At 43.8% G+C, this 22,140-nt stretch overlaps 2 protein-coding genes across 6 annotated transcripts in view; one reads left to right on the forward strand and one right to left on the reverse strand.

Moving 5' to 3' along the window:
• Positions 1-7,580, forward strand: part of UBP1 (upstream binding protein 1) — a 42,006-nt gene extending 34,426 nt beyond the window's left edge. For both annotated transcript variants that reach the window (XM_070391805.1, XM_070391804.1), the window contains 3 exons: positions 1,527-1,669; positions 2,359-2,410; positions 5,670-7,580. In XM_070391805.1, coding sequence (XP_070247906.1) covers positions 1,527-1,669; positions 2,359-2,410; positions 5,670-5,707 — 233 coding nt within the window. In that variant the 3' untranslated portion in view covers positions 5,708-7,580. The remainder of the gene's footprint in view (positions 1-1,526; positions 1,670-2,358; positions 2,411-5,669) is intronic.
• The window catches only part of FBXL2 (F-box and leucine rich repeat protein 2), a 51,848-nt gene that overhangs the window by 6,866 nt on the left and 22,842 nt on the right, over positions 1-22,140 (reverse strand). For 2 of the 4 annotated variants that reach the window (XM_070391806.1, XM_070391808.1), the window contains 13 exons: positions 20,879-20,933; positions 20,536-20,610; positions 19,413-19,507; positions 18,728-18,796; positions 18,532-18,627; positions 18,212-18,338; positions 17,997-18,071; positions 16,216-16,346; positions 14,478-14,538; positions 13,853-13,897; positions 13,220-13,276; positions 10,079-10,291; positions 2,998-9,452 (listed from right to left, as the gene is read on the reverse strand). In XM_070391806.1, coding sequence (XP_070247907.1) covers positions 9,345-9,452; positions 10,079-10,291; positions 13,220-13,276; positions 13,853-13,897; positions 14,478-14,538; positions 16,216-16,346; positions 17,997-18,071; positions 18,212-18,338; positions 18,532-18,627; positions 18,728-18,796; positions 19,413-19,507; positions 20,536-20,610; positions 20,879-20,933 — 1,207 coding nt within the window. In that variant the 3' untranslated portion in view covers positions 2,998-9,344. Of the gene's footprint in view, positions 1-2,997; positions 9,453-10,078; positions 10,292-13,219; positions 13,277-13,852; positions 13,898-14,477; positions 14,539-16,215; positions 16,347-17,996; positions 18,072-18,211; positions 18,339-18,531; positions 18,647-18,727; positions 18,797-19,412; positions 19,508-20,535; positions 20,611-20,878; positions 20,934-22,140 lie in introns of those variants that run through there. The other 2 variants (XR_011468139.1, XM_070391807.1) reach the window with 2 other exon arrangements.

The following is a 22,140-nucleotide window of genomic DNA, read 5'->3' on the forward strand; positions in this document are numbered from 1 at the left end:
TGTAATAGAGTGGATGGGGCAGAGATTAAAAATCCTGGCCCCTCTCCCCTCCTCATAATATGGTCTGTGGAAGGGGGGAAAAAGCATATGTGTTCTCATTTGTAAAGTGAGTATGTGGTCATCTTTCCCTTCTTCCCACATTCTGAAACAATAAGGGCAACACACTCAGAACTGTCCAGGGAGAAGTGTGCTATGGAATTCAGAGAGGCAGATATTTACCCTAGTATTGCATAGAGCTCTGAAAACTGTGTGGTTTGAATTTTAGTAAAAATCCCAAGGAAAGCATTTACTGTTATGAGCTTTCCCATTTGGTGTCATTTTGACTTCAAAAGCTGTGAATTTTAAGACTGAAGATACAAAGTCTTGGTCTTAAAGGCTAAAAGTTCTATAGGAGCTCTGATTGGTCATCAAGCTCTTCTCCACCATTTATATGGTCAGGATTGTAGTATTCTGGAAGGTATATCCTCAGACATGAGTGTTGTGGAGGTGTATATGGAAATACAGGCATAACCCTAGATCAGGGTCAGCAAACTTTTTGTTAAAGGCTAGGTAGGTAGTAGATATTTCAATCTCACAGACTATAGGGCCTTTTTCCCATTCAGCTCTGCATCGTAGCATCAAACCCACAGTATGTAGAAGGCAGGTGTAACTATGTTCTGATAACATTTCATTTTTGAAAGAACAAATGGAGGGCAGGTTTGACCCACATAGGCTGTAGTTTGGTGACCCTGCTCTACATCATCTCTATAGTCTTCCCCTAATTATAGTTCCAAATTCCAACCTTCTCATAGTGTATGATTGGCAGAGGTTCCCCTTGTTTGGGAAAGCAAAGCTCTGGCACTGATATTCCTGATCAGTGTTTGGCTTGAATCACTAGTAATTGAGCTGGACCTGCAAGAGTCAGACCCACTGCAGATGTGCTTGGCGCTGTGCCAACAGAGCTGCTGCTAGGTTACATGTTCCAGAAAGAAACACAGGATACTAGGTGGACTGCACCTGGGACCTTCTGTAGAGTAGCAGAAGGCTTCATGGTCCACACCCTTAGCTTTCCGAGTACTGTCTTTTATACTGTGTTTCATGGGGGGGGGGGGGGGGGGGGCGGCTTTTATTCCTTAGGATAAATGGATAAACTCCCATTCATAGGCTTACCGAATCAAAAACTAGGACTTTCTTAGGTTTTTGTTTGTTTTTAAACTATATTGCTAGAAACACGTTTTTTGAAAAGAGCTTCCTTCAGGTATAACTTATACATCACAGAAGCCTCCCATTGCAATGATATGACTCAGTGATATTTTAGTAAATGTGCAGTTTTGCAGCCATCACCACAATCTGTTCAGTTTCATTACTCCAGAAAGATCCCCGGGCCCATTTGCAGTCAACTCCTGTTTGTTTTAAGAAAAATTAAAAGCGTACATCCTTTTGTACAAAAATTATTTTAATGTTTATATGTAATCTTATAGATCCAGGTGGAAAACAGATAAAAGATTACTGCTAAAATGCTGTTATGTGTTTTTTTTTTATTTCAGTTTATCATGCAATCTACTTGGAAGAAATGGTTGCCTCGGAAGTTGCTCGAAAACTTGCGTTGGTGTTTAATATTCCTTTCCACCAGATTAACCAGGTTTACAGACAGGGTCCCACTGGTATTCACATTCTTGTTAGTGATCAGGTAACTCGAACTGACATGCCCATTTGCTTTTCCCATTCACACTGCTATATCGCTGAAGAACTATAGAATAATTCTGTGACCTCTGTTACAAGCACTCATGAAAATCCTTTTCAAAGAGTTGGGATCAAAATTTGTAAGAATATATAACCAAGAGTTTCAGGTATGCTGGTGATCTAAGGAATACACATCAAGGATTAGCTGGCTATCCTCCCTCCCCTTGTAATTTAGACACTCCCTCAGGGGGGCTGCAGGTTAGTGGGGCTTTCTCCCCTTTTATGGAGAGGGGCATTTGGATGGGTTTCCCTTTTGTCCACTATTTGATGACTAATTTACAAAGCAGTAAGTTAGAAGTATAGTTTTTCCTCTAGTGTTCAGTGACAAGCAAGTAATAACAGAAGAGCACTTACGCAGTGACTTTTTGTCAGTTATTCCCAGACCCAGCAGGGATGCTCCCCAAGGGGTCAGATGGCCGACTGACTAGATCCTCAGGGACCATCCTGAGCAGGCACTGCTGCCAGGCCAGTGGGTATAAATGTTACCACTCACCTGCATTCACCAGCTACCATTCTGGCCGTCGAGTCCTGTGCTTGTCAGCAATATATAGATTATACTATTTTCCTCTAACTGCGAATTTTAACCAGTTACAAAGGGACAGTTGGATCTTAACTACATCTGCTTTCTCCTTCTAGATGGTTCAGAACTTTCAAGATGAGAGTTGTTTTTTATTCTCCACAGTAAAAGGTACTTTGAATGTGTGCATGTTGTCTTGAAATGCTGGAGGCATGAAAAATAGTGTGTACTTGTAATCACTCATCTTGTGTATTTTTGAAATGCTGGCTTTACTAATTTTAAGAAGAGTTTGAAAAATGAATTCAGAGAATATTTCTAAGGGTTGTAATAGAAATTAACTAGCCAACAAGGAAGAGAAGTCAATCCTGATGACGGGAGGGGGAGGATTCTCAATTCGTTCAGCCAGCCTTTTACTGAGCACCTTTGTCAGACAACGTGCTGTGGTGCTAGACAAGCCTTGAACTTACTATAGTGGGGAAAGCAAATCAGAATTGGCCAACAGATGCACATAATTACAAATATTTTAAGTGCCACGGAGGAATGGGAAAGTGGGGTATTTATGGAAGAGGGGAATCTGGGTAGGGGGATATGAAGCTGTTGGGCAAGGCTTCTCTGAGGTGGTATCATTAATGCTGATAATTGAAGAGAGAAGGGACTGACCATATGAGGAGTATCCCAAAGCAGCGTGCGAAGGAAAGACCTTGGCTTCTTAGGAGGTTTAAAAGGCCATGTTGCTACCATGCAGTGTGTGAGGGGTGAGCAGAGCAAGATGGAGAAAAAGCGAGAGGCAGAGTCTGGTATGCAAGTCTTGGTGAGGCAGTTTAGATTTGATTTGGATGCATTGGGAAGTCAGTGAAGTTGTTTAAACAAAGGAGTGATAAAGATTTTTCTTTCACTCTTGCAACTCTGTGGAGACAGATGGGAAGATAGAAAGACGAGGCAGGAGATGTCATCTAGGTGAGAGGTGATGGTATCTTACGCATTTGTAGACAGGGTTCTGCTGGACTCCAGCTGAGTGGTTGTGACTCTTGGAAGAGTGACTGGGCAGATAGTGGTCCCAGTAGAGGTAGGTTTGGTTGGGGAAAAACAGTCCCAAGTTCCATTGTAGATATGTAGCAATGGCAAGTTGGCATTTAATCACCTCTCTCTCAGGCCTGGGCTTGAGATGTAAGTTTGGAAGCCTTCAGCATGTCAGTGGTGATTCAAAGCTGTAGGAATCATTGAGGTCCTTTAAGGAGTGAAGTTGAAAGAGAGCTGAGACCTGGTGCAAGTGAGTCCCATTGAAAAAGGTTAGGAAAAGGGAAAGGGTTTTTACTTTGGATTTTGTTTGTTCTTCTACTTCCTTTAAATGTGAAGTTAGATTATTTGGGATTTTTCTTGAGGTAGACCTGTATAACTAGGAACTTAGTCTGCTTTTGCTGCATCCCATAAATTAAAAAAAAAAAAGTTGGGTTTTCATTGCAAGGGTGTGGAGGGTTCAAGATAGATTTTTATCTGTTTGATTTTCTCTTTGTTCCATTGGTTGTATATTAGAATGTTCTTTAGGCTTCACGTTTGTGGGGTTTTTTTCTTCAGTTTTCTTCCTATAGTTGATTTCTAGTTATATGCCATTGTGGTTGGAACAGATATTTGGTATGACTTCAGTCTTCTTGAATTTATTGAGGCTTGTTTTGTGCCCTAACATGATCTATACTGGAGAATGTTTGATGTGCACTTGGAAAAAATCTGTATTCTGCAGTTTTTGGGTGAAATGTTCTATAAATGTCTAGTAAGCCGGTCTTATCTAATGTGACATCCAAGACCATTATTTTCTTAATTTTCTGACTGGATGCTCTATCCATTGATGTGAGTGGGATATTAAAATTCCTGCTGCTATTGTATGACCGTGGAGATCTCCCTTTATTCCCATTAATAATTGCTTTATACATTTACGTGCGCCTTCCTATGTTGGGTATTTGTATTTACTATTGTTTTATCCTCTTCTTGAGTTGACTCATGTAAAATTATGTTGTTCCACATACTTATACATTCATCGGTTGCTTCTTGTATGTGCCCTGACCAGGGACTCAAACCCACAACCTTGGCCTATTGGGACCGTGCTCTAACCAACTGAGCTACCCAGCCAGGGCCTCCATTTTTTGTTTTAAAGTCTATTTTGTCAGGTGTAAAGTATTGCTTACTCCAGCTTTCTTTTCATTTCTGTTTGTGTGGAATATTTTTCCATCCCTTCACTTTCAGTCTGTCTTTCAGTTGAAAGATGGTCTCTTGGAAGTAGCATATAGACAGATGGGTTATGATGTTTAATCCATTCAGCCATCCTATGTCTTTTTATTGGTGCATGTATCTATTTACATTTAAAGTAATTATTGATAAGTATGTACTTATTGCCATTTTAAAAATTGTCTTTATAGTATTCTGTAAGAAGGTATTTTTAAAAGTCTGACGGGTTCAAATCTAAATCTAGTCTTAGCACAGAAGCTGCACCTCAGAGAACATGTATGTGTCACCCTTTCTTGATAGTCACTCTTGGAAGGGATTCGCCCAAAACAGTGCTAAAATTACGATTTCACTTTTTGCCTGGCATGTTTCATGTGCCATCAAGTTACTTGCAATGTTGAGTTTAACTGTAAACTGATTCACTTTATCCTTTACTTTCACAAACATCTTCAGCTTGATACCCTTCTCAATTTTTTGTTCTCAGAGCAATACAGTTTTTACTCTACAAAACTCACATTATCTAAAGAAGGAAATGCACATTGAATTAATTGTGTGTTTGTGTTCTGTGAAAATGGTAGCCATTCCCAATGTCGGGCATCACGGGATATCCCCTCCAATCTCAGTGCACTGTTCTTCAGAATTTGTGCTCATGAAAAAATTCATTTGTTCCTTGACGGATGCCTGTACTGTGTCTCCACATTTCCTGAGAAAATGAGGGCATCAGGCAAAAGTAGTGATGTGTTTTTTAAATGTTTCAGATCTACCTCTGTGGAGTTCAAAAATTACTTCTAGAAAAGGTGGCTATAAGCCCTCCGTTTACGATTGTTTTGTATAGAGACGGTTGTTTTGTATAGAGCTGACTGTCCTGCCTCCAGCTCTTGCCCCCTTGCCGACAGCACTTTGCTGTGTGTCTTGATATCCCCTCCTCCAGCCCCTCACTGGCAAGTAGTATAGGTGCAGGGTGCTGTTGGGAGTATCGGCCAGACACCAAAAAGCAAATGTCTAAAAGGAAATGTGTACATGAAGCTGCCTTAGGGAAGAGGAGCCGGAGCAAGTTAATCAGCTTTTTTTCTGTAAAATTAAAGATAACAGATGAACTGGGGAGGAGGTTGTCAATTTCTGGGAGTTTTAATTTAATGGTCCCAATTTTCCTAAGTCTGGCAAAAAAAACAACAACGCTGTAATTTGTAATTTCTCTTTCCTTTTTCTGCAGTTGAAAATAGTGGTGGTATCCACATAATTTTGAAGTGATTTCTTATATAGTCTGAACTATATTCATTACCAAATAAAGTCACGCTTAAAAGTGTGTGAAGACTGAATCCAAGAAGTCTTGGGATTGGATTTTACTGTATGAATGTTTCATATTGAAAACACAAGATGACCTTTCTAATGAGCTGTGTGAGAGGCGACTCTCCTCACTGTCACTGCCATAGCCAAGCATCCTCGTGAGAGTGAGCACGTCCGGACAGCACGCTGCTCTGGGGCCGCGGGGCAGGCTGGGCTGCCTGCCTCTCTAGCAGAGGCCAGTAGAGAAGAGTTCCTCAAAGCAGCCCTGGCTGTCTTTTTACACTGTATGTGGTTTGGAGATGAATGTAAAAACCTACTGTGGGCATTTACCTTTCTGTGCCAGTTTGGCCTGAACCTCCTGCTGACCTGGACTGGGGACAGTGCTCTTGTGGAGCCAGCACGGAGCCTGTCTGCAGAGATGCGATGTGCTGATACAGTGACTGGTGATCAGGTAAGAGGCTTGGCACTTCTCGGAAGAAGCGTGTCTAAGGGTGTGCGTCTCACGTGATCATGCCAGATTGGGACGAGCCAAGCAGGAAGACGGGCTGGAAGCGAGCTGCATTATCAAGAGTACCTTGGTGAGAGGATCAGTGTAAATCCTAATAGGTACAAAGACTTTGTGTTTTTGCTTTGTCACAGATTTATTGACAAACTTTTGCTTCTGCTTCCATTTTTAGCATTTTATTTCTGGTTTTCATTTTCAAGCCCCATTGCCTTTTAAAAATTAAGTGGTTTTCTTTCTTTTTCCTCCATCCCTCTGTCTTCGACTGCCCTTCCCAACTCATCCCCACACCATCCTTTTAAACATTTTTAAAGCCCGACCCCAGACATTGGAAATAGGTAAGCAGGAGAAAAAGTATAGGTTCTGACATGGTGTCAAGGAGTCTTTATCAACAAGCTGAAATTATTCTTGGAACACTAGACATCATAAATCAAACACTAAATTGTATCATGTAAACTCCTTACACTTCTCAAATATTGAGCTTTGGTACAATCATGAGTAAACATTCTGGTGATTATTTAGAGGCCTTTTTATACACCACATATAGTTTTTCTATAAGAAATTTGTCTCTTTCCACAAAACCAACTTCTTGTCAGCCAGTGTACTTATCAAAGAGAACCCACTGTTTTTGCAATTTTTCCTACTCTTTAAAGCCTTTCCCAAATTCCTCAGCAAGAATTGTTGAGGCCTGTGCTGTAGCACACCCAACTTATTTTTAAAATTCAATTCCATTTTAATTATAGCATCTCTGTCCATTTACCCAGGTGTCTTGAATGTATTATTTGCTCCTTTTCTTTGGGCAGAAATAGGAATGAGTCATTTTAAATTTAAAATCTTTCCCAGAAGATGAACTACTTAAGGGAGTGGGGGGTGTCTGATACAAAGAAGCACTGTGTCTGTTTCCATCTTTGGTTTTAAAATATCTGTAACTGTTAGAGGCCATAAAGAAGGAGAGCCTTCCTTTCTGTCATGTTCCCTTTGCTTTCGTTTGAGCACATGTTTTCTGTACCAATCACTTGGGAAAGAAGAGAGTTTCTATTAATTGTTTTAGTTTTGCTTGTCGATTTAGCATTCCTTTTTGAGTCTCAAGATTTATGGAACAATAAATGTCATTCAATGCTGTGTGCTATTCTGAATTCCTCATAGGGTTTTAGAAGTGGGGTAAAAAAGTTAAAAGCTCATCAAACTTGAAATCACACACCAAGTGGTATTGAGCATTAGTCTGTCCCAGTGAACAAGTTAAATTATGGCACCAGCAGATTTGCTACTTTGTTTTTTTTTAATAGTAGGATGTATACATTTCCGTATAATAAATGTTTTCTGATTGTTTTGCAAGTGTGTGTGTCATTTAAAATCCCAGTTCCTGCCAGTGTCACAGAAGAGAGAGGCTCCACATGTATGTTCTGAGGACACACCAGTCCAAATGTTATAAGAGTTGAGACCCAGGTGGTTTTCTCAAAGCTGCTGCAACTGAGAGGTAATGTTATTCTAGTAACTTACTTTTCTTATTAGAGGTTCTCCTGTTTTATAAATGGGTCATTGAGTAAAGTAGCTGTGATAGATAATGTATAGAAGGCCCATTTACAAAAAATAGAAACTGTAATTCATAATCACTGAAGCAGGTCTGTGGTATATGTTTTGTTTTATTTAAATAGCATCAGTCATTTCTCCCCTACACGGTGTTGCAAATGTATATTTAAATAACTACTGTGGTATACACACAATTTTTAGACCTGTGAATACCAGAGTTTATCATAAAGCAATAAAATCATCAAGTCTTGAATGCTTATTCTGGTAATCCCGTTAAATCGATTTATGGGGTTCTGTGTATATGCCCTCTCTTCCTAGAAGCAGCTGAGGCATTGTGTCCTGAATACCTCAAGAACTGCCCACCTAGAAGTACTGCTAGTAATGGGAAAAGAACACCTTGTTTGCCGTTTCACTTATGCTTCTCACAAGCTCTGGACTCCAGTCCAGGAGTGGTTGCTAGGAAGGGTGGTGATGGGTTCCTAATTTTAATTAACGAAGATCGAAAATGTGGACAGCACAGGCAGAAACTAGATCATCTTATCAGATGCTTAGGTAACATTAGAAAGGTCTTAAATTTGGAAAGTGGTTTTGCTCAGATTTACCTGCCATAGATTATAGCAATAAAACCCTCTGACTTAAGCATTGCAATGGTTTATTCATTTTTATATTTTGAGTCTAAAAGGTGCCAACACTTGACTGATCTGAGTTTTAAATGTATAAAACTTTTGACTAGTTCTGGTGTAACTTGATTTCTAAGATTTTAAAATAAACTTGGAAAAAATTACACCCATTCTACATGCATCCATTCATTTTTAATTCATTATTTCTTAAGCCTTATTCAATTCTATTGCTTTAAGGTCCCCCAAGTTTTGTGAGATATGACATTAGCTTTTCTCCTACAATAAAACTGTGTGCTATAGCATACACCAGAGCTTCTAATTTCCAATCAGGCAACTTGAACTCAGGGTTGACTGTTTGGTTTGGTCCCCCAAGTTGACAGAAATAGGTGAAGACCCTGCTTCACCCAGTGTAGAGTCCTCATTTCTTTGGTGTCTCATAGAAACTTCTTAACATGCCTTCCACATACAAAACTATTAGGTATTACGAATTTGCAGTACAGTCACTTTGATAAAGGTGCGTCAAAGTGGAAAAGCCCTGCTAATCAAAATGGAATTGTTGTGAATTAAAGTAGGCCACTATCTTAAGTATCAGGTAGAAAATCAACAGCTGGATTTCTCTGCTCCATTTGTGCTAACACTGATGGTCTGAGGAATGCTGAGGACAGAACTCTTGTCCCTAAGAAGGTAAACCCACCTTGTTAAGAAACCAGGTTTCTTGCAGGATCCTGGCTGCACTGAAACCACTCTTGCTGTGTGTTTACTGACAAGGCTTTGATTTGATTGTATCGCAGCAGACTAAAGTCAAAACTATCGCCAAAGTTACTGCAATCCCTACAGAAGTCTTTTACCTGTAAATACCTTTCCCAATGGAGACTCAACAGATTTCGGTGACCGTGGAGAAGGTAGGGAAGACTTGGGTCTTCTCTGGAGTTGGGCCCCGCAGCTGCTGTCAGAGAATGACACAACACCTGCACAGCCGATGGCCACTTCCTCCCACTGCTGTCGGTGGTGTGACGGGTGCAAAGTAGGCATGGACTTTGACATGAGGGAGCTGAGCCTGGAAACAGAAGAAAAAGGTGGACTAATCTTTACACTGATATTTTTGGAATTATAGGCATAGTCCTAGAAAAGCCTGTAGTTCTCCACAGGGAATTGGCTTCACTTTACCATTAGGCAAATAGTGCAAAAAGAATTTCAGGGGTAGGCTAGAGCTACTCCTTTTTACATAATACATCCCCTAAAACAGCACCTTCCAAAGATAAAGGAAAACTAATAATATTTCTGCTCCTGGGTAGTCACTGGCCCCCAGTGGAGTTCCCACCAGCTGTAGCACCCCAGGCAGCTTTTGGCCTGTAAATGCAAAGTTAAAAACTTTGTTTTCTTGAACGTGCTATGTGTCAAAAGCAAGCCACATTCTATTAGTGCTCTCGTCTGGAAATTTAGCCAAGACCGCATGTACCTCCTACTGGTAATGACCTCTGGCCCCTTCCCTTGTAAGGGTGCTGATCACCCGACTATGTGGAACCCATTCTGGAAGTTGTATCTCCCAGGCTGGGGTCTGATTAAGGAATTTTGAAGAAGTCTCGGGAGACATTTAGATTTCTGTGTGACATGTTGATTCTTGGTGTATGTGTTGCTTGCTTAGAAATCGTGCAAGGTGTGCGGCTCCTGCCCCACACTTACCCGCATCCGCTTGATGCCCGCGCGGGTGACCTGCTGGCAGTCATACAGCTCCAGGCGCTCCAGGCCACGGCAGTGCTCCAGGTGCTCCAGGGCCACGTCGGTGATGAGGAGGCAGTTGTCCAATTCCAGTACTTGCAGCCTCTCGTGGCCACAGGTGCTATTGCTCAGGTGCAGGATTCCATCATCTGTGATGAGCTCACAGTGGGACAGGCTCTGCAGCAGGGAGAGGACATGTTTGCAAGACCCTCATTCCAATGCTTATAGCCTGGGAAAAGCCAGGGGAGCAACCATTTATCTACAGGATCAAACACAAAGCCAGGGGGGATGGGGGGCCTTTGGCCAGGGGATTGCTGCAGCTGGGGAGTGGTTTCTCTCACCTTCCTGAATATAAAAGCAAGTCAGAATTGCAGGGGATAGTCTGGTTCAATCCTGAGCTCACCTCCCGGGTACAATCTACAGCTACACATGGAACAACTTCCTCTGAAAAAAGCCTAAAATCTGGCTTAGCACCTCCTACACATTGGACCAGTGAGGGAAGGCCCGTGACAAAGCCGGTAGGAGGGGCTGGGACACAATCTCACCAGAAACGCCACTCGCAGTGCGGGACCCAGAGTCAGAGGGTGCACCAAAACCCGGAGCTTCTCCCTGGGGAGGGAAGGGTTAAAAACCCACATTGCCCCCGCCCCCACTCCCTAACTTTTAAGACTTACACTTGAGTGACAGGCCCCCAAAAGAACTAGCTTTGAAAACAACAGGCTCAAAGCCACAAGATTGCAGCAGATCTCACAGGACTCGCCTGCCCAGGGCCCAGCGTGGGACCCTGGGCAAATGAGAGGAGGAGCACCAGCCTGAGGGGTAGGCATCTGATTAGACACCCATTTGGGGGAACCTTGGGGCGCTCTCTGGTGATGGAGACTAGGTGCCATCTTTGCACTCCTGCCTTTACCTGGAAGATGCCATTTTTTAAAACGGGCTTTTTTCCTTTCTGGTGGGCACTACATATCTGGCGCCCCAGTTATTGCAGCTGCCGCCAGGGGATACCTACATTTCTTGGCTCTGGTGGCCCCCACAGAATTGTAACCAACAGAGAACGTTCTTAAACAGCTGCCACCTCAAGGGCACAACAAGAACCAACAGACCCAGGAGCTCAGTCTTGTGAAAGAGGCCCATTAGCTTATAGCTGCAGTCTGATAGGCAGGCTTCTAATTGAATACACAACAGACCTACAAACACGTTCAGTGAAGTTTTAGGACACAAAAGCAATATACAAAAATCTGTTGTGTTTCTATACACTAATAAAATATCAGAAAAAGAAATTAAGGAAATCCCACTTACATCTGCATGAAAAATAAATAAATAATTAAAACACCTAGAAATAAATTTAACCAGAATGTGAAAGGCCTATACACTGAAAACTATCAGGAATGGATGAAAGAAACTGACACAAATTCCATGCTGGAAAATTAAGATTGAAATGTTCATACTACCCAAAGCAATCTACAGATTCAATGCAATCCTATGGCATTTTTCACAAACAGAACATCAATCCTAAAATGCACAGACCACAAAAGACTAATAAAGTCCAAGCAATCTTAAGAAGCACAAAGCTGGAGGCATGCTCCAATGTAGTTTGATTTCAGTACAGTATTGGCATAAAAACAAGTAAGTGATTAGGATGTGGGAAAAGGGAACCCTTTTTGCATTGGTGGGAATGTAAATTGGTGCAATTACTAGTGGAAACAGTAGAAGGTTCATTAAAAATTTTTTTTAACCCTTTGCGGTCCAACTTTAATTTTGGAATTCAAACAGTCTGGTCCAAATTAATTGACGGGATTGAATGTTGAACCGGTTTGCGGTGTCTCAGCCTCGACGTTGGACCTACTCCTAGCACCTGGTCTGTCGAATCAGCCTCCACTTTGGACCGAAAAGTGTTAAATACAACTATTAGAGATGATCCAGCAATTTCACTTTTACAGTTTTCAAAAAGAAAAAAAATGATTCAAAAAGATATATGCAGCCCCATGTTCGCTGCAGCATTATTTACAACAGGCAAGCAGTGGAAACAACCCAAGTGTCCACCCTCAGATACGTGGGTAAAGAAAATGTGAGACAGATGCACATACACAGTGGCATATTCAGCCATAAAAAAAAAGGAAATCTTGCCATTTATGACAATATGGATGCGCCCTAGAGCATTATGCTAAGTGAAATGTCAGAGATGAATACCTTATTATCTCACTTATATGGAATCTGACCCAATTGGGGAGAAAAGACATCAGACTACAGAACTATCTGTAATATGTAGGTGGGAAACAGAATGGTACAGGTAGATTCATATACATTCATGACTGATGTCTGAAATCTGACCCCAAACTCCATAAGGAAACTGGTGGGGAGAGTAACTTGAGGCCAAATGGAGCTTTGGTGATGTTAAGAAGTCTAGCCTCTGAGGACAGAGCCAGCTTCAGGACGACAGAGAAAGCTGGCGTAAGGAAATCTGTTGTATAGTTCAGGACTGGGAAGACCTGGGGCCCCCGAGCAGTTGTGTAACTCTGGGCAGGATCCTTAACGGCTCTGAGCTTCCTTTTTTTTCCCCTCGGATAATATCGTGCCCACAGTGCCTGAGTCACTCCGGGCTGCGGATGGGACTGAGAGTGTAGGTAGCACAGTGTCCAGAGCCTTGCTCCATGAGCAGGGTTCCATCCCACTCCCCGCTCCGGTCAAACAGCTGGATGTGAGGGGTGCATGGGGTGCCACTGCTACTCCACTGCTCATTTTGGACCTTTTTAATATGTTCTAGTTCCTTTTCCATATACATGCTTATACGGAGAAGGGATTATATATCTATGTGCAGATATGAAGTGCAAATATAACTCAAGGTTGGCCTCAACCTGAGGTTATATCACGTTAACATGCTAATTCTCACTCTGCCTGACATGATGAACAGGAACTTAAATGGTAAGGGCATGGGCCCCTAAATTAGGTTCATATCCTAAAAGGAAAGCAGTAACATTTAGATACCCTGTCTCCCACATTAGCCCAACCATAGACCTTTGAAACCAAGAATGATGGTACCTTTACGGGAAGGAAACCCAGATTCCTGCTGTGGTGAGGTGAACAGTGTCACCCACTCAGACTCACCAGGGCTTGCAGGTTAGGACAGTGAATGGAGAGCTGGATGAGCGTGCTGTCGGTTATCTGGAGAGAGACACGCTGGGTTAGTGTGGCTTCGACACCACAACTGAACACCTGACTCTGGCTTCTGAACGTGAGCATCAGGGAGCAAAAGAGAATAAAAGACTCATCTCAAGCACTCGGGCAGGGGCCCCTCTTTCATCAGCAACCCCGTCTGCCCACTGCTGGAGACTCAACTCAGAGCTTTCTTCAGTCTCTTGGAACCTAAGGGGGCTGGGGGTAGGGTTTGGACAAAGGGGGAGTGGGCAAGGAAGGTCCCCCAGGATTCTATGTAGTCACCTCATCCTGGACATGCAAGCTTATTTTTCTCTTTAGTTCTGTGAAAATAGGAATTTTTTTTCTTCCTTAGTGTTTGGCAAAAGATGGAGCAACTTTGAACTTCTGGGCTGTGGCTGGCTGATGCCTGAGGGCAGTCCAAAGTTTACACATTCCACTGCCAGGGCCTTCATGAGTTCCCCAGCCCTGATCCTACACTGGACAAGGAGGGTCTGAACAACAGCCCCTCAGCGTGCCTGGCTACGCCTGGCTGTTGGTCAGGGACTGAGGGGCAGCCCTGCAGGGCATGGGGGGTCCACTCACCAGGACACATTCTTCCAGATCCATCTTCTCGAGGTCATGGCAATTCTGAAAGAGTCCACAGACATCTCTCACCACGCAGCTGGTGTGAGGGCAGCCCTGGGGGCTTGCCCTGTGCCCAAAGCGCCCCGTCAGCCAGCATAAGCAGGTGCCCTTTGAATCACATCCACTTGGGAATGGGAACAGGGCTGCCCTGGATGCAGGTCCTCGCATCCTGGAAGGTAGTTGCCCAGCCTTCACAGATGCCAGAGCAGAACAGGTCCTTTGAGGGCCTGAGGTGGGGCAGGAGGAAGTGTACCAGCAGCCCCAGGAAAGGGTTACTGGCAGCAGGCCAGAGGGCCCCCACAGGGGTCTGCATTTGCAGAGGCAGCTCAGGAAGGCCATCTCCTCCCAGGGAGGAGGCTCCTCTATTGTGGTCCCACCTGACCACATGCGAGAGGTCTAGACCTGCTACAAATCCCTCCAGACCACCCCAGCTTTCTGACCAGCTGGGGAAAAGGCACAGCACACCCTGAGAACTCTGACTTGGTGCCTGTTTACTTTTTTCCACACTCCAAAACCACTCCAATCACTCTGAATGGGGGAGGCGAATTAGAGTTTGGTTTGGTTTTTAAAACCTTCGCCTTACCCGAGCTAAGAGTGTAAAGCCTGCATCGGTCAAATGGGAACACCGGGCAGCCTCCAAAATCCTGGGATAAGGAAAAAAAAGCAGCGACTAGTCAGCAACAGAAACTCATCCTCCATGGTGCACACTCGAGTTCCTTCTGCTCCTTGACACTTGCTTCTGGTAACAGCCCTAAGGTGGTAATGCAGATATTGTCCCCACTGGAAGGACGAGGAGAACGAAGCTTAGGGAGGAATGGGACCTGCCCTGAATCCCAAAGTCCCATCCGAAATTCGGGACAGGAAGCCAGGAATCTTCCCACACAGTACAGTACACTGTTGCTGCTGTTGTTTTTAAATATTTTCCCAATATTGTTATCTTTAAACACAATTAAAATGAACTTTTACTTAACAAAATCATGATAAATACTGCATTTACTGAAATTCTCAGTTACCGTATAGGAAAACTTAAAATTTATACTCAGTGAGAGAGAGAGTTAATTCTCAATACCCATGCTTAACAAGATGGATGCATAAATAACATTTTTAAGTTAAATATCCTTATAGCAATGATTTTTAACCTCCTTTCTGACCAGTTTTAATCCCAGATTCCTTTTATGCAAAAATATCAAAATTATCTAGAATCTTCCCTAATACAACAGTAAAAAAAAAATGGGCAAAAGATAAAAATAGACAACCTTTATAAGATATGTAACTGATGTAAGCAAGAGAAATCAGTTCCACTAGCAAATAAAAAATAATAAAACCAGCTCGACTAGCATGGCTCAGCGGTTGAGCATCAACCTATGAACCAGGAGGTCACTGTTCGATTCCCGGTTGAGGCATATGCCCAAGTTGCGGGCTCAATCCTCAGTGTGGGGCATAAAGGAGGCGGCTGATCAAAGATTCTCTTTCATCATTGTTGTTTCTCTCTCCCTCTCCTTTCCTCTCTGAAACCAGTAAATTATATGTAAAGTAATAATTAAACAAGCATCTTTTTTCTGCCTATTGTATAGGGAGGGGCTAAGACTGCTGGTTTTGAAGTCAAACTCCACAAGTTCAAATTCTAGTTTTACTTCTTACTCATGTGATCCAGAACAAATTATGTGGTTTTCTTTGAGTCTCAGTTTCTCCTCTGCAAAACATGTGACAATAGTAGTACCTACCTCCTAGAGATGTGGTGAGGATTAAAGGAGATAAAGCCTAACGCAGAGCATTAATAAATGAGATAATGCCTAACGTAGAGTTCAACGGATATTAACTATGATTAGTATTTTGTTGCCATTATTAAAGACTTAATATTCACTGTATTATGTGGCAAATCAAAAAATAAATCATTTGTTGTTAAAACAAAACTTTTCTTCTGGCTAGGAGATGATAAATAGGGCGATCGGGATTCCCTTGCCCCTCCCCCCTTCTGTCCATTTAGCAGCTGGTTTAGAGGAGAAACTGGTGATACTTGGAAGCGAGGCTGTCATCCTGCTCACGATCAGATCGCTCAGGATGAGGCAAATCAGGTGGGCCTGTGCGATCCGTCAATACATTATGGTTCCTATTCCCTGGTGGTGGACGCTACCCCTACATTCCAAAACGGACTGGGTGCCACACTGTCCCGCCCTGACCCATCCAACAACAACGTAACCACTGCCCCTCCGCCAGCACCTGTTCTACCAGATGGCAAGCCTTTCCCCTCCAATGGAAACCCTCCTGGTCAGCCAGCCCACCACAGTCTGAGCTGCAAAGCGGAAGGCATGCACACTCACTGAAGTCTCGGGCAGTTCAGCGCCAGGGCTGTGAGAGAGGTGTCCGTGAGGTTGCTGCAGCCAGACAGGCAGAGGGCCTGCAGCCGGGGGCAGCCCCTGCAGATCTGCACCACGCCTTCGTCCGTAATGCGCTGGGAACCCAAAACAGGAAGGCAGGTCAGAAGGCACAGGAAACTGAAACGTGGATCTACTGATGGTCCACTGGTCTAGGTTGCCAGTTACCAGCACTGCAGCCTAGTAATTTAAACAAAATAAAGTGATGTACTCGGCAGATGGGTATTGACGTTCTTTCTGCACAGCTTTAAAAATATTCCAGCATTACTAATGAGAGCGATATTTTAAAATTCCACTTACCTTCCCAGATTCATTGGATTTTCAGGAAAAATTCATAAACTTATATTAAAAATCAGATTAAATAAAAAGCTCATGAGACTTGGCTAAGTGACATTAATTTTTGGTTGAGTTTCTATAGATTAATGCTTTAGTTATCTACCATATAAATGCTATGTGTCTATAATGGAAAAGTTAAATAAATCACTAAATTATTGATAAGTCAATATTTAAAATAACATCTTTATTTAAATATACTAATTTAGGTGGAGATAAAAATGCATTTATGTTATACTAGAGGCCCAGTGCACAAAATTCATGCAGGGGGGTGGGAGTGGGGTGTTTGGGGGTAGGGGGTCCCTCAGCCCAGCCTGTGCCCTCTCGAAGTCCCAGACCCTCGCTCCTTACTGCCCGCCTGCCTGCTGCTCCTTAGTGCTGCCGCAGAGGCGGGAGAGGCTCCTGCCATCGCCACTGCGCTTGCCAGCCGGGAGCCCGGCTTCTAGCTGAGCAGCGCTCCCCCTGTGGGAACGCACTGACCGCCAGGGGGCAGCTCCAGTGTTGAGTGTCTGCCCCTGGTGGTCAGTGCACGTTGTTCAGCTATTGAGTCAATTTGCATATTAGGGTTTTATTATATACTAGAAGCCCGGTGCATGAAAATTCATGCACTGGAGGGGGGACCCTCAGCCCGGCCTGCCCCCTCTCACAGTCCGGGAGCCTCCAGGGGCAGGAGGTAACCTGGCAATCAGGGGAAGGTGATGCCCATCACACCTCTGCTGCTGCCACTGCCGGCTGTGCAAGCCTTGGCCGGCTCTGGTTACCTGAGCCTCAGGCATCCTGGGAGGCTGGGAGGCTGAAGGGACTGGGGGTCTCCGGAGGCAGGCATGTGACACGCGCTAAAATCCCAAATGCAAGGGACTTCTCGCCTGAGAAACCAGTATATGTAGAAAGCATCCTCAGTTTCAGCATTTCCAAGGGCAGGGGAGAGGAACCGCAGCTTTTCCCAGGCTCACGCGCTGCTGGAAAGGACGCCCTGCCCTGCCACATGCCCTTATTCCTAAAGCATCCGCATGTCTGTTGTTCCTTTTTATTTACGGTCACAATGTGAGAAGTGTCATCATCCCCCATTTATAAATAAATAAAAAAAGACACTGAGGCCTTACCATGGATTGATGAGGGTGGTGACAGCCTTCCTAGTATCTTAAACAACCGACCCTGAGCTACATCATTTACAGGGGAAGTGTCAGAGGCGTTGTACGGGCTTTTCTGTTTACAGTGGTGTTGTTTCGTCTTGTGGCAAATGGACAGATCACAGAAGGACACAGGATAAGAGGTCAGGTGTGGCGATCATCCTGCCTGCCTGGGTGCGTCAGGGGGACATTCCCCCTCCCCCCCGCAGTTTCTGACGGAGGACACAAGCGGGAGGGTGCACAGCGGAAAGGCACGCTACTTACCGGGCAGGACTGGAGGTTGAGGCTCACGAGCTCATGGCAGTAGTTCTGAATGTGTTTTAGAGCTTCGTCTTCTAACTGGGACGGAGAAGACAAGAGGGATGGAACCAGGTGAGAGAACAGTGGGGACCAAGGAAAATGCAACAGCAAGACCCTCATCAAGTGCCCACCCTAACTTTAGATATCGGTAGTCAGCGCGGCTGCGTCAGCCCTGGTACCTGCGTGCAGCCCCGCAGGAGCAGGGCCTTCAGGCCTCGGCAGCCGCGTACCAGGGCCTCGATGCCATCCTTCGTGATCTGATCACACCACGAGAGGTTCAGGTACTCCAGGTTCCGGCAGCCCTCGCTGAGAGAACAAGTAACACAACCACACATGTGCAGTCTAGCCTGCACAGCATGCATTACCAACACTGAGTTTAGTAAATCACAAGCAATTCTGGGGAGAGAGGACCCCTGTGAGCATTAGAAAGGTGTCGGACACACCAAGGTGTTCATAGCTTTGGGTGCTTCTCTTGACCACAAACAACAGGTCCTCGTACCTGATCCCTTTTAAGGAGCTGTTGGTGATGGACACGCAGGAGGTCAGATCCAGATGTTTCAGCTTGGCACAGAATCTGCTAAGACTGTAACACGTGCTGAGAAAGAGCAGAGGCACTAAAGATATTTTCAACCATGTTTCTCTCCTCTCTGTCTCCCCATAGCCAATTAGTCACCAAACTAATTTTCCCTACCTACCTGTCAGTGATTTTTGTGCACCCATTGAGGTTTAAGTGTTCGATGTTTCGGCAGTTCTGTGCAAAGGTCCTAAAAAGAGAACACATTTAAAAACTCCCTGCAAGTTGCCAGGCAGCCACTAGAGGGCGTGTATAACCATTCACATTTACAACAGTGCTCCTCAAACTTAAAATTTTTATATTATTGGACAAAGAACACTTAACATGAGATATAGTCACTAAATAAAATTTTAAGCGTACAATATGTTACTGTTGGCTATAAGTCCTAGTGCTCCTCAAACTTTAATGTGCACACAGAAGAGCTTGGGGTTCTGTCCCTACTGACCCCAAAGTCATGGTCTGTCACTACTCTACACCAGGGGTGGGGAACGCCCGGCCTGCAGGCTGTATGAGGCCCGCAAAGTCACTGGGTCTGGCCCTGCCAAGGCATTAGGGGTGAGTTAATTAAATGTGTGACCAAATATAGCAGGCTGATTTTTAAGCTGGTAATTTTGGATGGCCCCGGAATGATGTTATAAATATCCACATGGCCCTTGGCAGAAAAAAGGTTCCCCACCCTGCTCTAAGCAAATCACCAGGAAAGAATTTAACAGAAGAAAAACACACAAGATGCTTAGTGTATTTTCGCTGATGGAAATGTCAGCTACAACCTGCTGTGGCTGGCGAGTCACTGAGGTTCGACTTACTTCAGGGAGGAATCCCCAACACCAATGCAGCCTCGCAGGCTGAGCTTCCGCAGGAACCCGCCGCAGCGCTTGGAGATGTTTTCCACCACTCGACCCTGGAACCAAGAAAGTTCGAGAGAAATTTTGTTTTTCATGTTGCTTATCTAACTGAACAATAACCTGAAATTTAGGAAGTTCAGAAACTGAATATTAATATTAAAGCTGTTATAAAATAAAATTTTCTCATTTGGTCAGGTTTACCACTCTTAAATAGAGGTATACATATTTCCAGATAAATATACCAGAATCTCAAAATTGTAAGAGGCTTTAAAGATTATTTTATAGGCAATAAAACCGAGGCACTGAGAAATTATGTGGCTCAAGTGGCCGAGCTGGAGCGACACTTCAGAGGCATCTTGCCTCACTCCTGGCTCGTGCTGCTGCCCTTTCTCCATTCTTCTTTATTTATTTTATTCTTAAAATTTTTATTGATTTCGGAGAGAGAAAGAGATGGAGAGATAGAAACATCAATGATGAGAATCACTGATTGGCTGTCTCCTGCATGTGCCCTATTAGGGATGGAGGCCACAACCCAGGCATGTGCCCTGACTGGGAATCAAACCATGACATCCTAGTTCATAGGTGGATGTTCAACCACTGAGCCACACTGGCTGGGCCCTTTCTCCATTCGTGATGGTGAATTTAGAATTCTCAGTGGATCTTTCAGATCAACAACTATTTGTCGATTGTCTCCTCATATTAAATCAGAGAATCAGGTGTTAATGAGGCATTTTGGTCTGGATGCATGGAAATATCTTTTAGGTTCCCCTCTCTATTCTACCTCTTTTTTTTCTCCTATTTTTAATTTCTTTATTGATTAAGGTATTACATATGTGACCTCATTCCCCCCATAACCCGCCCCCCCACTCATGCCCTCGCCCCCCTGTTGTCTGTGTCCATTGGTTGGGCTTATATGCATGCATACAACTCCTTTGGTTGATCTCTCCCCCTTACCTCCACCCTCTATTCTACCTCTTGCCACCTTAGTATTAAATCTAAATGCAACACAAGAAACATGCAGGGAAAAAGGAGCAGTTCACTTACCTTCTTAAAAAGTCTTTTATCTAAAACATGGTTAACTTACCTCTACATCTGTTTGAAAGTTAAAAAGGTCTATTCTTTGCCAGTTGCTTCCATCCAGGGCTAAGATGTTCCAAGCCTGGGAGGTGGGAGTAAAGGAGGAGGGATTGGGGTGAAAAAGATACATTTATTGAGACCATTAAAGAAAGTCTTGATTCAACCTTTGTATTTTCAAGCTTGTATTCTTGATATACATTAAGTTCATCATCAAATATGGAATTATGACAAGAGTGTGTTACATTATAAAAGATGACATTTTAATTTTTAACTATTTACTTGAACTGAAACTCATCCACATCCTAATAAAGCTTGAGAGTTACTGATGAAAAATCTGGTTGGTACCTTACCTTGGAAATCTGTGCACATCGGCACAAAGTTACTATATCCAAGAAGGAAAATATTCTAGGAAGAAAGGGAAAAAACACAAAGAATGAAACAGTGTTAACATTTCAGGATATCTATAACTTGAAAGATACAACCTAATGAGCCATCTGGATAGCTTCATAGTTTGTGTTTTTTTCAAGTTTCTTCAATTTGCAACACACGTATGCTATAATTTTACACACTACTGTGAAATATTAAATGTTTGCATGTTTTCAAGCTGTTTCAGATGCACGACACACAAATCCCCTTAAAACGGAACTCATTATACTTAATTTCCCTGGCTCTAGGCATGGACATGAGACAGACCATAACTTGTTCTATTCAAAGACCAATCTCCCAGGAGCTGAGTCTGGTGAGAGCTGAATCCTTCTAATTCTGTGCCCTGCCTCACAGTGCAAACCCCTCTTTTGGGGGAAGATGCCCTAACCAGGCTCGGATGCTGAGCCTCAAACGACATGGCCAAGAAAAGTTCGATGATAAAACCTATTTGGGCAGAAAAATGGAGCTCAAGGTCTATAAGTGACCAGTGTTCTATGAGCAAAAGCCAAGAAGCCACAGAAGATGGGAAAGATGGGGAAAGAAAAGCAGAGAGAAGCACACAGAAACTTAGTTGACACCAGTAAGTCCCTGGAGGAAGCAGGAGCCGTGCGGCAGGGGCCTGGGTTGGGTCCTGACATCCTGGCAGTGGAGTCGCTGAGGACAGCATAGTGGCCAACAGCTGTACGCGCCTCAGTCGTGGGCAGTGACAGTGAAAACAACAGCTTCTCTAGGAGAACACAGGTGCATGGGATGAGGTGAGGACAGTAATAGGATCTCAGTTCTTATAGTCCCAGAAGGTAAATATGAGAGTCTGTGTGTGGAAGGGGGGGCAAAGGGGAGATGGCAAACAGCCACCTATAAGTTCTTCAAAATTCTTCAGCGAAACAGTCAGTGGTGCGCTGAAAATCTGTGGGCTCGGGGAAGAATAGTAATAAAGCACCAGACAGCTGTACCCTATGACAATGCACCCACAAGCAGCAGCACAAGGCTAGTGTTAGCATAAATACCATTCTACAAGATAGGCTTCAGTCATGTTCTAGTGAAAAGCCAAGGAGAGACGCATAAGGGCTGCACTGACCTTAAAAGATTCAGTGGAACTTTGTACACAGAGAAGTGCTAGTGGCTGAAAATGAGCACTTAAATATGTATTTCAGGGTGTCTGCACACCTGCATTGCCTCTGTGGGA

Source organism: Myotis yumanensis, unplaced genomic scaffold (genome assembly GCF_028538775.1).
Source record: "Myotis yumanensis isolate MYYU_CA2020_CCGP unplaced genomic scaffold, mMyoYum1.0.hap1 SCAF_14, whole genome shotgun sequence".
Lineage (NCBI taxonomy): Eukaryota > Metazoa > Chordata > Mammalia > Chiroptera > Vespertilionidae > Myotis > Myotis yumanensis.